Below are 15,560 nucleotides of genomic sequence, written 5' to 3' on the forward strand. Positions count from 1 at the left end.
ACATGGCCAAAGTATTGGAGCTGCAGCTTCAGTCCTCCAGTGGAATATTCAGGGTCGATTGCCTTTAGGGTTGACTGATTTGATCTCCTTGGTGTCCAAGGGACTCTCAAGAGTCTTCTCCAGCAATACAGTTAGAAAGCATAAGCATCAGTTCTTTGGCACCCAACTCTCACATCCGTGCCTGACTACTGGAAAAACCATAGCTTTGACTATACAGACCTTTGTCAGCAAAGTGATATCTTTGCTTTTTAATACACTGTGTTATAGCTTTTCTTCCAAGGAGCAAGCGTCTTTTAATTTTATGGCTGCATTCACTATCTGCAGTCACTATTTTGGAGCCCAGGGAAATAAAATCTGTTACTGATTCTGCTTTTTCCCCTTCTGTTTGCAGTGAAGTGATGGGACCAGGTACCATGGTCTTAGTTTTTTGAATGCTAAGTTTTAAGCCAGCTTTTTCACTCTCCTCTTTCACCCTCATCAGGAGGCTCTTTAGTTCCTCTTCATTGTCTGCCGTTAGAGTGGAATCATCTGTGTATCTGAGGTCGTTGATATTTCTCCCGGCAATCTTGATCCAGCTTGTGCTTCATCGTCCCCAGCATTTTGCATGCTGCACTCCACATATAAGTTAAATAAACTAGAGTAACAATATATAGCCATATCATAGTCCTTTCCCAATTTTAAACCAACCCCTTTTTCTGTGTCGAGTTGTAAGTGTTGCTTCTTGACCTGCATACAGGTTTCTCAGGAGTCAGGAAAGGTGGTTTGGTATTTCCATCTCTATAAGACTATTCCACAGTTGATTGTGATCCACACAGTCAAAGGCTTTGATGTAGTCAGTGAAGGAGAAATAGATGTTTTTCTGGAATTCCCTTGTTTTTTATATGATCCAGTGAATGTTGGCAATTTGATCTCTGATTCCCCTGACTTTTCTAAACCCAGCTTGCACATCTGGAAGTTCTCTGTTCATGTACTACTGAAACCTGGCTTGAAGGATTTTGAGCATTACCTTCAGTTCAGTTCAGTCTCTCAGTCGTGTCTGACTCTTTGCAACCCCATGAGCATAACGTTAACTTGCCTGCTAAATGAGCGTAATTGTCCAATAGTGTGAACATTATTTGGCACTGCCCTTCTCTGGGATTGGAATGAAAACTGACCTTTTCCAGTCCTGCGTCCACTGCTGAGTTTCCCAAATTTGCTGACATGTGAGTGCAGCAGTTTAACATCATCTTTAAGGATTTTAAAGAGCTCAACTGGATTTCCATCACCTCCACTAGCTTTATTTGTAGCAATGCTTCCTATGGCCACTTGACTTCACATTCCAGGATATCTGGCTCTTGGTGAGTGACCACACTGTCATGGTTATCCTGGTCATTAAGACAGTTTTTATAGAGTTCAGTGTGTTCTTGCCACTTCTTCTTAATAACTTCTGCCTCTGTGAGGTCCTAACTCACTATTTGCAGATGACATATAATACTACATAGAAAATCCTAAAGATGCCACCAGAAAACTACTAGAATTCATCAATGAATTTGAGTATGTTGTAGGATACAAAAATCAATAAACAGAAATCTTTGCATCTGAATATACTAACAATGAACTATCAGAAAAGTTAGGAAAATAATCCCATTTACAGCCACATCATGGAGAATAGAATACCTCAGAATAAACCTACCTAAGGAGGCAAAAGACCTGTACTTGGGAAACTAAGATACTGATGAACCAAACTGAAGATGACACACAGAGTTGGAAAGATATACTTTGTCTATGGATTGAAAGAATTAATATTGTTAAAGGCAATCTACAGATTCAGTGCAATCCTTATCAAAATACCAATGGCCTTTTTCACAGAACTAGGATGAATAATTCTACTGAATGGGAGAAGGTATTTCCAAATAATATACATAAGTTGTTAATATCTAAATATATAAATACTTCATTCAAGTCAACATCAAAAAAGCAAGCAACTTGTTATAAAAATTGGAGAGGATCTGATAAACATTTTTCCGAAGACATGAAAAGATGCTCAAGATCAGGGGATATTTGTACACCTTTGTCTAATTCATGTTGATGTATGATCGAAATTAAACCAATGTTGTAAACCGATCAGTCAATTAAAAATAAGTAAATGTATTTTTTAAAAAGATGCTCAACATCACTAATCATTAAGGAAGTGCAAATCAAAACCATAATGAGTTACCACCTCTCACCTGTCAGATTGGCTGTTATCAAAACGACTACAAATAACAAGTGTTGGCAGAGATGTGGGGGAAAGGGAACCATTGTGCACGGTTGATGGCAGTGTAAATTGGTGCCGCCACCGTCAAAAACAGTCTGGAGGTTGCTCAGATCATTTAAAATGACACTGTCATGTGATCCAGAAATTACAGTCCTGGGTATTTACCTGAGGAAAACAAACGCTAATCAGAAAAGATAGATGCACTAGCCCCATGATCACCCCGTCATTGTTGATAATAGCCAAGACAGGAAAGCAGCCCACACAGCACATCAGTGGATCCAGTTGATGTGGTCCATACATACACCATGGAGTCTTACTCCTCCATAAAGAAAGACTTCTCACCATTTGGGACAGCATGGATGGACCTAGAGAGAATTATGCTAAGGGTAACAAGTCAAACAGAGAAGGACAAATGCTGTATGGTTTCACTTATATGTGAAATCTAAAAAAAAAAAAAAGATGAGATGGTTGGATGGCATCACCGACTCAATGGACTTGAGTTTGTGTAAACTCCGGGAGTTGGTGATGGACAGGGAGGCCTGGTGTGCTGCGGTTCATAGGGTTACAAAATGCGGACTTGACTGAGTGAACTGAACTGAACTGAACACTGGTGGCTCACCAGTAAAGAATTTGCCTGCCAATGCAGATATGGGCTTGAACGCTAGGTCAGGAAGATCCCCTGAAGAAGAAAAGGCAACCCGTTCCAGTGTTCTTACCTGGATATCCCATGAACAGAGGAGCCTGGTGGACTGCAGTCAGTGGGGTGGCAAAGAATTGTCCATGACTTAGCAACTAAACAGGAACAATAGAAAGGGCAGTTGCAGGTGGTTCCAGCCACGTGAAACCTTTTTTGCCGTGAGGCAGTATGGCACATGTATTTTGTGTAGTTATCTCTGGGTCTGCCCTGGCTTTCTACCTCACATTCTTCTAGCATTTTTCTCCTGTAAACTTTTCTCAGATAGATTTTGTGCATTAAGAATATTTATTTTTTGTTTGTCTTGTGGCATAATTTTAAGCTACAATTTTTGGCTCTTTAACATGCATAGTTTGGGTTGGGGGATGTTTTATACTGTTTTGTTTTAGCATGGTGAAAATCCTGTTGTAAAAAAATATCATGAAATTATATATTTTTTATTTTATATTCTTCTTCAGAATGATGTAACTGTCATTTTAATAACCAGCATATTTTCTAATCAGTAACCATTGTTTTTTTTTATAGGTATTTATGTACTGTTGATGTACCTTATTTGAAAATAGTTATTTTGCCTTACAACTAATATTTAGCAATCTTTTTCTGTATAGATTTAATGACATTCATGTTCCTGTGAGATTAGAAAGTGTGAAATTTGCCAGTCACTGTTTAATGAATCACCCAGATTTAGCAAAGGATCTCACAGGTAAGGTGGCTGGTCTGTTGAAATATGAATGCAATCACACAAATATATTTTAGATGTGGCCTTTGACTTTAAGTTCGGTTTCTGAATAGGTTTCACTCTGGCACTGTTTCAGGTCTCTAACAGTCATGGGACTAGTAAGTGATTTCATGTTTATACAATAAAATTAAATTTGAAATCTTCACATTGTAATCCTTTGGAATTTTCTGGAATCACAGTTTAAAGAAGTAGACTCTTCCTTGTGTGTTCCAGTTTGGGCACAAATCATTATATCTATGATAATTAAGTATAGTAACTTGTCTAAAAATAAGTAGATAAGTGATCTCTTCTGAAATAGATTAGTAGAATTTCTCATTCTTCACTTGAAATAAAGTGTTTAAACCTACTTACTTGGTTGTAACAAATAAATAGCTTCTATCAGAATACTTGGGCTCCAGGCTCAGTGTAAGGAGGCTCAGCAGTGAAGAACCTGCCTGAAGTGCAGGAGACTCATGTCCGATCCTGGGTCGGGAACGTGCCCTGGAGGAGGAGCTGTCAGCCCGCCCCAGTGTTCTCGAAAATGCCGTGGACAGGGGAGCCCGGCAGGCTGCTGCTCATGGGGTTGCAGGAGCCTGACTCAGCTTAGTGGCTGCACCACCACAGTCAGATACTGTTTCCCAGGCCGCCTTGGCCGCTCAGTGGTAAGGCGTCCGCATGCCAATGCAGGAGACACGGGTCGATCCCTGACCAGGAAGGCCCCACATGCCACAGCACAGCTCAGCTTGTGTGCCGCACCTGCCACACCTGTGCTCCAGAGCCTGGAGCCGTAACTGCTGAGTCCACGCACCCTTTAACTCATGCTCCACAGCAGGAGGCGCTCCCACCATGAGAACTGGAGAACTGCGACTAGGCAGGAGCCCCTGCTTGCACGACTAGGGAGGAGCCCCTGCTTGCACGACTAGGCAGGAGCCCCTGCTTGCACGAATAGGCAGGAGCCCCTGCTTGCACGACTAGGCAGGAGCCCCTGCTTGCACGAATAGGCAGGAGCCCCTGCTTGCACGACTAGGCAGGAGCCCCTGCTTGCACGAATAGGCAGGAGCCCCTGCTTGCACGACTAGGGAGGAGCCCCTGCTTGCACGAATAGGCAGGAGCCCCTGCTTGCACGAATAGGCAGGAGCCCCTGCTTGCACGAATAGGCAGGAGCCCCTGCTTGCACGAATAGGCAGGAGCCCCTGCTTGCACGAACAGGAAGGAGCCTGCACAGCAACAAAGACCCAGCACAAACAAAAATAAACTTTTCACCAAATTTTTATCAGTTTTTCCAAAAATAAAGTGTTTGCCAGAAAGAGAGGAAATAACTTTGTTCGTTTCATACTAGGATGTTTTTTAGAGGTCAGAGAATGTTATTTTATATTGTGCAATGCTATAAGAATTTTTATTGTATTTTTCTTTGAGTCTTTTAATATGTATTGTATAAATCAGGTGCTGCTTTGATTTTAAATCCGGTACTGATTTAACTTTTCCGTGATAGTTGATATAAAATATTATTTGTTAAGATGTAACTTTTCAGTAACAAGTAGTATGATATAGTTCACTTTGTTATTATGTAATGGCCACCTCAAAAATTAAATGATTTTAATTTATGCCTCATTTTACAGTTGTTCCAGTATATAGACATCAAAGCATTAGGGTTGTTTTTTTTTTTTGTCATTGTGAACATAATGAATATTATAGCTTACATTTAGCTTAATTTTTTCTGTCTCAGAATATTTGAAAGTTCGATCCCATGATCCAGAAGAAGCTATTCGTCATGATGTTATTGTTACTATAATAACTGCTGCCAAAAGAGACCTTGCCTTAGTGAATGATCAGCTACTTGGCTTTGTAAGAGAAAGAACACTGGATAAACGGGTAAAACCTGAGGAATTTTATTCTTTTATAATTTACTATGTTTACATTGTTAGCAAAATACAATAGAAATTATATTTAAAGTTATCTTGAAAGTCAAATTAATACAATACCAAATATAAAGAGCTCAAAATTTATGTATTTCTGGCAAATTTTTCATTATTTTTACAAACGAATACATTGGATTCTGTAGCTTTTCATTTCCTAGGTACGGGTTTTTTAGCTCCCCTTTACAAAACGAGCAGCAAAATTAAAGTTTTGTTTTACCTTTTCACTTACATGATGAGTTTCAGAAGAATAGTGATCATCATCATTTGTTTCCTTTATGCTTAGCATTTGCAGAAGTACCTGTCTTGGAATATCATAATTACTGTGAAAGTGGTGTTTCCATATTGCTATGCTAAGCTTAGAGCCAAAATGATGTTTAGTCATTATTCTTTGTGTAATTTCCTGTATGTGGATGCAATTTAAAATGGGTTGATAAAAGTAGTACTAAGAACAGTAATAGTTGCTAAGAAATAGTGTCAACCATAAGAGACATATAGGCAAAGCAGGCTGATAAAACATGTTACTTATTAACATCTTTAACAAAGGTTGCCTTTGAAAGTGTGCTATTTTATTTGAAGCACAGTTTTAAAATCTCCTACCATCCTGAAACTAATGCAGTTTAGCTATAATTTCAAGATAGAAAAGCAGTATCTTGCTATAGAAATATATAGCAAGATGCATTCTTTAAATTGTTTTGAAATAGTCATAGGAGGCAGAGATATATAAACACCATTTAACTTGTTCAACTGTGTCATTAATTCTCTGTCTGAAGAGTTTTTTCCCCTTGGCAGTAATTTAAATGAAATAACACTCCCTACTGCTTAGTAGTTAATTACCACCTCCCCAGCCCCCAAACCAGATTTCAAGTATTGCCATTTTATTACTTCTTCCTTTTAGAAACATTTCACTTCTACTTCTGTCAGTGTTTGGTTGTAATTTCAGGATGAGCTGAGTAAATGATTCTTGCTAACTGAGATTGTATGATATGGTCTTAATAACACCTACTGGACGTTTTAGGAACTGTTATTTTCATATAATGAATTAAATAACCTAGAGTATAGCCTTTCTAAATTTTGTTTTCTCTAAAAAGTGGGGATGAATTAAAATCTTCGATTTCATTGCTTACATTCTTTGATTTCATGTTAGAAATGTCAAAAGGCATCTTTTACTTGTTATATGGGAACAGTTTCATTTCACCTACTAAGTAATCTAAACTTGAGAAAAGTATACCAAAAAAAATTTCAAGAAAAGTATTAAATAAACCAAAGATAAGTATACTCTGATTTATTAGAGATAAGTACCTTGTGGTTATTATTATATTGTTCTTTTGTCTTTCTGACTCTAGATTTTTATAATCTCCTTTTCTGTCCACCCTCCTCTGATCACCTTTCTTCCCTCCTCTTAAACCCCTCCAATGCTTTAACTCCCAGAGTCTTTCATGGATTAGGGTGTGACTAGGTATCTGATTTGCCCTTTTGATAACAAAGTAATAAAATTCACTTAATACTATCACTAATGTGCTTTCCAACTTTATAATTCTAAGATTTTGATACCAAATTTTGCTTTTTTAATTGGAGGATAATTGCTTTACAGTATTATTTTGGTTTCTGCCATACATCAACATGAATTAGCCATAAAGGACAGAAATGGTATGGACCTAACAGAAGCAGAAGATATTAAGAAGAGGTGGCAAGAATACACAGAAGAAGTGTACAAAAAAGATCTTCATGACCCAGATAGTCACAATGGTGTGATCACTCACCTAGAGCCAGACATCCTGGAATGTGACGTTAAGTGGGTCTTGGAAAGCATCACTAGGAACAAAGCTAGTGGCTGTGATGGAATTCCAGTTGAGCTATTTCAAATCCTGAAAGATGATGCTGTGAAAGTGCTGCACTCAATATGCCAGCAAATTTGGAAAACTCAGTAGTGACCACAGGACTGGAAAAGGTCCGTTTTCATTCCAATCCCACAGAAAGGCAATCCCAAAGAATGCTCAAACCACCGCACAATTGCACTCATCTCACGCGCTAGTAAAGTAATGCTCAAAATTCTCCAAGCCAGGCTTCAGCAATACGTGAACCGAGAACTTCCAGATGTTCAAGCTGGTTTTAGAAAAGGCAGAGGAACCAAAGATCAAATTGCCAGTATCCGCTGGATCATCAAAAAACCAAGAGAGTTCCAGAAAAACATCAATTTCTGCTTTATTGACTATGCCAAAGCCTTTGACTGTGTGGATCACAATAAACTGGAAAATTCTGAAGGAGATGGGAATACCAGACCACCTGACCTGCCTCTCGAGAAACCTGTATGCAGGTCGGGAAGCAACAGTTAGAACTGGACATGGAACAACAGACTGGTTCCAAATAGGAAAAGGAGTATGTCAAGGCTGTATATTGTCACCCTGCTTATTTAACTTATATGCAGAGTACATCATGAGAAACGCTTGGCTGGAGGAAGCACAAGCTGGAATTAAGATTGCCGGGAGAAATATCAATAACCTCAGATATGCAGATGACACCACCCTTATGGCAGAAAGTGAAGAGGAACTAAAAAGCCTCTTGATGAAAGTGAAATAGAGTGAAAAAGTTGCCTTAAAGTTCAACATTCAGAAAACTAAGATCATGGCATCTGGTCCCATCACCTCATGGGAAATAGATGGGGAGACAGTGGAAACAGTGTCAGACTTTATTTTGGGGGGCTCCAAAATCACTGAAGATGGTGATTGCAGCCATGAAATTAAAAGACGCTTACTCCTTGGAAGGAAAGTTATGACCAACCTAGATAGCATATTAAAAAGCAGAGACATTACTTTGACAACAAAGGTTTGTCTGGTCAAGGGTATGGTTTTTCCAGTGGTCAGGCGTGGATGTGAGAGTTGGACTGTGAAAAAAGTTGAGTGCCGAAAAATTGATGATTTTGAACTATGGTGTTGGAGAAGACTCTTGAGAGTCCCTTAGACTGCAAGGAGATCCAACTAGTCCATCCTGACGGAGATCAGTCCTGGGTGTTCTTTGGAAGGACTGATGCTGAAGCTGAAACTCCAGTACTTTGGCCACCTCATGCGAAGAGTTGACTCATTGGAAGAGACCCTGATGCTGGGAGGGATTGGGGGCAGGAGGAGAAGGGGGCGACAGAGGATGAGATGGCTGGATGGCATCACTGACTCAATGGGCATGAGTTTGAGTAAACTCCGGGAGTTGGTGATGGACAGGGAGGCCTGGTGTGCTGCGATTCATGGGGTCTCAGAGAATCGGACACGACTGAGCAACTGAACTGAACTGAACTGATACATATGTCTCTTCCCTCTTGAACCTCCAACCTCCCACCCCCATTTTCTCTTCTGAGTTAATATCAAAAGGGATATAACTAGGATATAACATTCCAGATGATTTGGCTTTTGTTTGTAGACTGAATTGTACAGTTTCTCTTATTTTTTAATCACTTCTAAAACTTGGCCAAATTTTTTTTTTAGACGGAATCAGATGAGATTTTTTGTAAGATTTATTGTTGCTTGGCTTTGAAGAAAATAAAAAGTTGATAGGTGATATAGTAGTAGCAGCACTGGATAATTTGGAAACTAGTCTGATTTCTAAACAGAAACATAATCAAAATTGTTGTTTAAGTGATTTGTCTTTTATGAAAATAAATATTGTGCTAATCTATGCACACCTAAATCTGTGCAGCCTATTGGAAGAAATCATTTTTGCCAGTTAGTGTACTAAAATTTGGTATCTAGCTCATCTAGTAAACTTTGTACTTTCTAGTGGCGAGTAAGAAAAGAAGCTATGATGGGTCTGGCTCAGCTTTATAAGAAATACTGTCTTCATGGTGAAGCAGGGAAGGAAGCTGCAGAGAAAGTCAGCTGGATAAAGGACAAACTTTTGCATATATATTATCAGAATAGCATCGATGACAAGTGAGTTTCATATGTTGGTAAAATGATTGAATATAAAAGTGTTTTTAATTTTTTAATATGGTTTCTGTTTGATTTTTTTCATAATACTTAGTTTCTAAGTTCAGAAATCACTTTCTTCATGTTTAGACGTATCATGTTTAAATAAGACTATAGCCAGAATTATCAGTTAGCATAATAATTGTGAAATATAGGCATGAGAGTTGGACTCAGAGCAGAGACCAAGTGTTCATTCTACCCCTTATTAGATCTGTACTGTTGCACAATGGGTTTAACTTTTGTGCACTTGATTTTACCTAAAACATAGTCAGAGTAAAGCCTTCCTTACGGGATTGTCTTATGAATTAAATAAAATAATGAATGTAAAGCCCCCTGGCCCACTGCCTGGCAGTGTAGCACTGTTTTTTAAGTGCTAGTTATTTTTCCTTTTTGCAACACTCTTAAGTACTAATTGAGGTATTACTGTTCTTTTTTTTTTTTTTTTTTGAGGCATAATTGACATATAGCACTATGTTTCAAGTGTATAAGCATAATGATTCTATATTTGTATATATTGCCAAATGATCACCTAGTAAGTCTAACTTCCATCCCCATATATAGAAAATTCTTTCATTGAGATGAGAACTTAAGTTGTTTTCCCTTTCTGAATATTACTCAATTCTCTATTGGATTATAGTTAATAATTTTGTTTTTTGCAAAATACTTTGCAGTGTTTTATTTAGACTGACTACTTTGACATTATTGATTATGTATTTCATTGGCTAATGAATCCTTATATTTAATAAGGATTAAATAAGAATAGTTTAATAATTATAATCCTTATAATAAGAATCCTTATTCTAGTGATGCTGAATAATAAATATAAGCTTAGCAAGAAGGATATTTAAATATGGTAAGGAGTTTAGAATGTGGAATGAAGACAGATCTGCATAAGAGAAGCTGATTTTCAGGATGATGAAGGAAGATCACCTTGATTTTACAAAATGACAACATGAGAAAGGAGCCAAACTGTAATCAGAGGAAATTGATACATTTTTTGAGAGTTAGTAATTCTTGATTGTAGCTTTATTTGTAATGTTAAATAATTTCTGATGACTCCAGACTGATGATGACGAACAGGTGGAACAGGCTTAGCATCCTGTGCTTAGGAATAATATATAACCCTTTTAGAACAGATGTTTCAGGCTGACACAGTGTAAAGCCATAAGTAACAACTGTAGCTCTAAATTAAAAATAACTGTACTTGGAAGGAAAAACATTGGTCACATACTGATCTTTTCCATTTATTTGCACACATCGGTATCACCATTGGTATGGTATCCTTGTACAAGGTGGTTAAGATATCAAATGGCTTTTGCTTCTGAAAAACAGAATAATTTTGTTACTTGGTTCTTTTTCTCTTTGTTTGCTTCATAGACTATTGGTAGAGAAAATCTTTGCTCAGTATCTTGTCCCCCACAACCTGGAAACAGAAGAGAGAATGAAATGCTTGTATTATTTATATGCTAGTTTGGATCCAAATGCTGTCAAGTAAGTTACTTTTTAAATGATTCTTGAGTGTTTTATATAGTTATTTACTTAATCATTTCTAATTAACTGCTGTTGATAGAGTTATTGCTTCTTCTAGTTGAATCAAGAACCTCAGATAAATATTTATAGCAAAAATTTTTATCATATAAATTCAAGTAAGTTAAAAGCAAAAATATTCCTATATGCATAGGTATATTTGGCAGCTGAGCAATATGGTTTCAGGAATTCAGAGAAGGCCCCATGTCAGAATTGTCTGTTGTGCACCTGTTGACTGGGATCTAAATCACAGTATTGGAGGTTTACCATACTAAGCCTAAGAAATAAGAACTGGTTCTTTGTCAGGAGAACATGTCCAGATCATTTCTTTGTGGAATAACTGTATGATTTATTCTACATGTATTTGTTCTACAGGTATTTTTGAGATTGAAAGAAGGTACTATTAATAATTTTGTTCAGACAGCCACCATAAATCTTAACTATCCCAGGCCACTTAGAATCTGTGGGCATTCCACTTTAATAAAGCTTTTAAAAAAGTAAATGACTCCTCTCATTGAGAATTCTGATTCTCCTGAGTAAGAACCTCCGCTATTACATTTACATGTATATATATTGCCTTTAATTTCATATAGTTTCAAATTTACAGAAAAGTTTCAAAAATAGTAACAAAGCTTTTTTAAATCCCATTTAGTGAGATTCCTAATTTTTGACCATTTGCTTTATCATTTGCATGTACTTTACATACATATTTTCTTTTGATCCATAGATAATAATTTGCAGACACTGCATTCCTTTACATCTAATACATAGGTATTCCTTAGTTACAAGAATATTCTTTTATATAACTAGAGTGCTTTTATGAAAGGAGGTTTAATATTGTATAATCCAGTGTTTATTCAAATTTCCTCAATTGTCCAAATAATGTCCTTCATGGATTTTTGTTCCCTTTCTGGGATTACATGTTGCATGTTTAATTATCACGTCTCTAGTCTTTTTAAATTTGGAACCATTTCTCAGTTTGTCTTGGACTTTTATGACTTTGACAGTTCTCAGAGCAGTGTTGCATAGGTCAGTTATTTTATAGTGTTCTCTCAGTTCGGGTTCATTCAGTGTTTCCTCCTCATTGGATTGAGATTATGTGTTTTCAGCAGAAAGTCCACAGAGTAACATACCCTATTAGAAGACATCAGCCATCATTTTAAGGATTTGCAAGTAGTTTATAATACTCACTTTAGATAGTAAATTCTGGGCCAAAGGTCTTGATCTCTGTTTATATTTGGCAAAGAGTACTCAGAAATAAACTAATTTGAGCACCTGAAATTACAGAGTGGGTTTGTAAGAGAAGAAAATCTACTGTCAAGGAAAGAGAAGAATCTAGAGTAAAGAAACTCAATTTAAATTTGGCATGTTTTGAATCCACATCATTTCTAAGAAATTCATTTTTTAAGTCATCTGCACTGTTTTATGCATACCTCCTTAGCCTGGCCTTTCACGATCTGATCCTTTTCTATAGTAATTTCCAGCTTCCTTATGCTCCCCCATTCACATTCTGTGCTCCAAGCCTATGAATATTTTTCGTGTCCCTGTGTGTGCCATGTACTTTAATTACACTTTTCTCTCTGTTTGTAGCAGAACTTTCTGGCTACCTCTGCTTAGAATGTCTTTGAATTCCTTCATTTTACCTGGCAAGATCCTATTCATCCTTGAAAACTTCTCAAATAATTTCTCTCATAAGAAGCCTTATATTTACTATTTTAAACCAAACTATCTTAATCCTAATAAGTAAATTTTCTGAAGCTTAAATTTTAGGTAGATGTAGAAGAATGGTGTTATGTACACCATTCAGTGAGAAAAGCAGTAAAGTTGAATAATTACCAGTATTGTTATATTATGTGCATCTTTCATATTTATAACTTTATTTACAGAGCTCTCAATGAAATGTGGAAGTGTCAGAACATGCTTAGAAGTCATGTACGAGAATTGTTGGATTTGCACAAGCAGCCTACAGTAAGTTTGTGATTTCTTTAAATTCACAGTTTTAGTCATTGTTAATTTTTCTGTATAATGAAGCAAGCAAAAGGTATCTCAGGTGTTTTGTTTTCCAAATGTCACTTAGTTTCTGTGGTTATCCAAGATAAATTTGCATTTCACATGGATATTTTAAAAATCTTATTTTTCAGCATGAGCACAGAAATGGTGTTTTCTAGTATATCAAGTATTTTGACACTAAGAATTTATAGTTTATCAATTTTCAAATAATTAGAATTAAACCTCAATATAAAATTATATTAGAAGTCCAATTTTTTTCCTCTTTGACTTTTGGTCTGTCATTGTAGCATCAGTATCAAATCAGGTATCAATCCTTTGAATATTCCAAAGTCAAATTAATAAAGAAATACTGCCCAGCATTTTCGGAAGGTTGAAAAAAGAAACATAAATAATCTCTTATTACTTCTAAATACTTCTAAACATATTTGCTAGAGTAGGTGTACTTAGCCAGGGAACCATACACAGAGACCCCTCAGTGGCCGTGGATGCCTAAAGCAAGTATTGTCTTTTTTTATTTTTGGTAAATGACCATACAGTCTCTGGAATTGCTTAACTCTGCCTCTGTGGTGCAGAAACACAGATAGTTCGTAAAAGATGGGCATGATTGTGATCCAACAAAACTTTAGCAAAAGCAGGAAGACCATAGGATCACACAGATTCATTAATAAAATAATACTCTAATAATGGAGGAAAGTGCATTAAGAAGGAAAGTGGTAGATTGGTTAATGGGCCACAGAATAGCTAGTAGAACTATTCAGAAAGAAAATTTTTCTACTTTACACATTTTTAGTTAATTTTCTTTGGTGTATACTTTCACAGTAATTTTGATATAATTGTTTTCATTATTTTCTGTTCTGTTTTCTGACAATTTCCCTATGAAAGTTACATAATTTTTAAAATACCTTCCTGCTGGCATATCCTTTCCTTCTGTTTGTGCTAGTTTAATAGTTGTCACTCCATGGTTGGTTGTTATCTACATGGAGTGTAGATACGGTAAGCCATTTCCTACTGGGTATATCATTATGGATTTTTTTAACTTAAGAAAATGTACAATGTTGAGTATATGTTTTCTTTTTCTTTTCTTTTTTTTTTTTTTTTGAGTATAGGTTTTCTTAATGAAATTTTGTTAGCATATATGATATCATTTGTTTTTGTTTTAAATTTCAGTCAGAAGCTAACTGTTCTGCTATGTTTGGAAAACTGATGACCATAGCAAGTGAGTATGTTTATTCACTCTGTAGGTATATAGGAGACATCAAATAATTTACCCAGTGGAACTATCAGTTTAATACTTAATTAGTAAGAAAAAATAATCCTTAATAATTTTATTTCTAAGTTCCATATAGTCTATCTTTTGATAGGACAGCAGTATTTTTTAAGAAGCTTGGTTTTAGTTTAATAGTTTTTCTTTTGTAGTATTGATTCTCTTTTAAACTTCTAGAGAATTTGCCTGATCCTGGGAAAGCACAAGATTTTGTGAAGAAATTTAACCAAGTTCTCGGTGATGATGAGAAACTGCGGTCTCAGTTGGAGTTGTTAATCAGTCCAACCTGTTCATGCAAACAGGCAGATGTTTGTGTGGTTAGTAAATTATCCTTGTGTATTTGTTCCCCTAGCTTTGCTTATAGAAACTTAGATTTCATTAAAGTCTGCTTTACATAAATTATTTTATTTGTGTGAATGTAACAATATTGTGAGCTCTGAATCACCTAGGAGTATATCTGTGGTCAACTTGGTTCTTTTTACTTCTCACTCGTCAGTCAAATTCCAGGAAAAACGCTGGAGAGGTAAGCCAGGGAGATTGGTCCTAGGAATTGAGCAAGACAAAATGCTTTGTATTTAGTAGACATTTATTAGGTAAATAAGAATTTTCTTGTCTGTGGGTGTATATTCTCCCATGTATCAGCATGGGAGAAACCCTTGTCAGTATATCAGCAATAGTTAAGTTGCCATATACACATTTATAGAGAAGGTAATTCCTGTTTAGGCTTTTGTCTTCATTCTATTTTTAGGCTATTTTATAGAAAACCAGTTGTTGACAATACCCAAGGAAAAATTCATTCATTTATTTACCATTTTATGAGACAGTTTCTAATTTCATCTTTACCATTTACTACTGGTGTGACCTTTAGCAAGTTGTTTAGTATTTTTGAGACTCATTTTTTTCATCTCTAAATGCTAACAACCTCACAGTGTTGTTAAGAGGATATAGATAGATATGGATATAGGTATCCTGCCTAATACATGGTTCCAGACTGCCCTTTAGGATTTAAATAATAATAAATTTGTATTTCACATATATAACAGTATTACACATATATAACACAATACAGTATTGCACACATATGACAAACACTATGCTTGGGACCAGGCTCATACAGATGAGTAAGAGAAAGAAAATCATTTTAGTTATTCATGTCTAACTTTACTCTAGAAAGATAATTATTTAAATATGTGATTAGGGATAAGGACTATAAACAGATGTATATACAAAGTCATTTGG

General features: G+C 36.2%; 1 protein-coding gene across 3 annotated transcripts in view; it reads left to right on the forward strand.

Moving 5' to 3' along the window:
• Positions 1-15,560, forward strand: part of PDS5A (PDS5 cohesin associated factor A) — a 119,861-nt gene that overhangs the window by 56,901 nt on the left and 47,400 nt on the right. For all 3 annotated transcript variants that reach the window (XM_020878931.2, XM_070451996.1, XM_070451998.1), the window contains exons 10-16: positions 3,539-3,633; positions 5,375-5,520; positions 9,333-9,484; positions 10,898-11,011; positions 12,934-13,015; positions 14,225-14,273; positions 14,499-14,638. In XM_020878931.2, the coding sequence (XP_020734590.1) occupies positions 3,539-3,633; positions 5,375-5,520; positions 9,333-9,484; positions 10,898-11,011; positions 12,934-13,015; positions 14,225-14,273; positions 14,499-14,638 (778 nt within the window). The remainder of the gene's footprint in view (positions 1-3,538; positions 3,634-5,374; positions 5,521-9,332; positions 9,485-10,897; positions 11,012-12,933; positions 13,016-14,224; positions 14,274-14,498; positions 14,639-15,560) is intronic.

This window comes from Odocoileus virginianus, chromosome 21 (assembly GCF_023699985.2).
Source record: "Odocoileus virginianus isolate 20LAN1187 ecotype Illinois chromosome 21, Ovbor_1.2, whole genome shotgun sequence".
Lineage (NCBI taxonomy): Eukaryota > Metazoa > Chordata > Mammalia > Artiodactyla > Cervidae > Odocoileus > Odocoileus virginianus.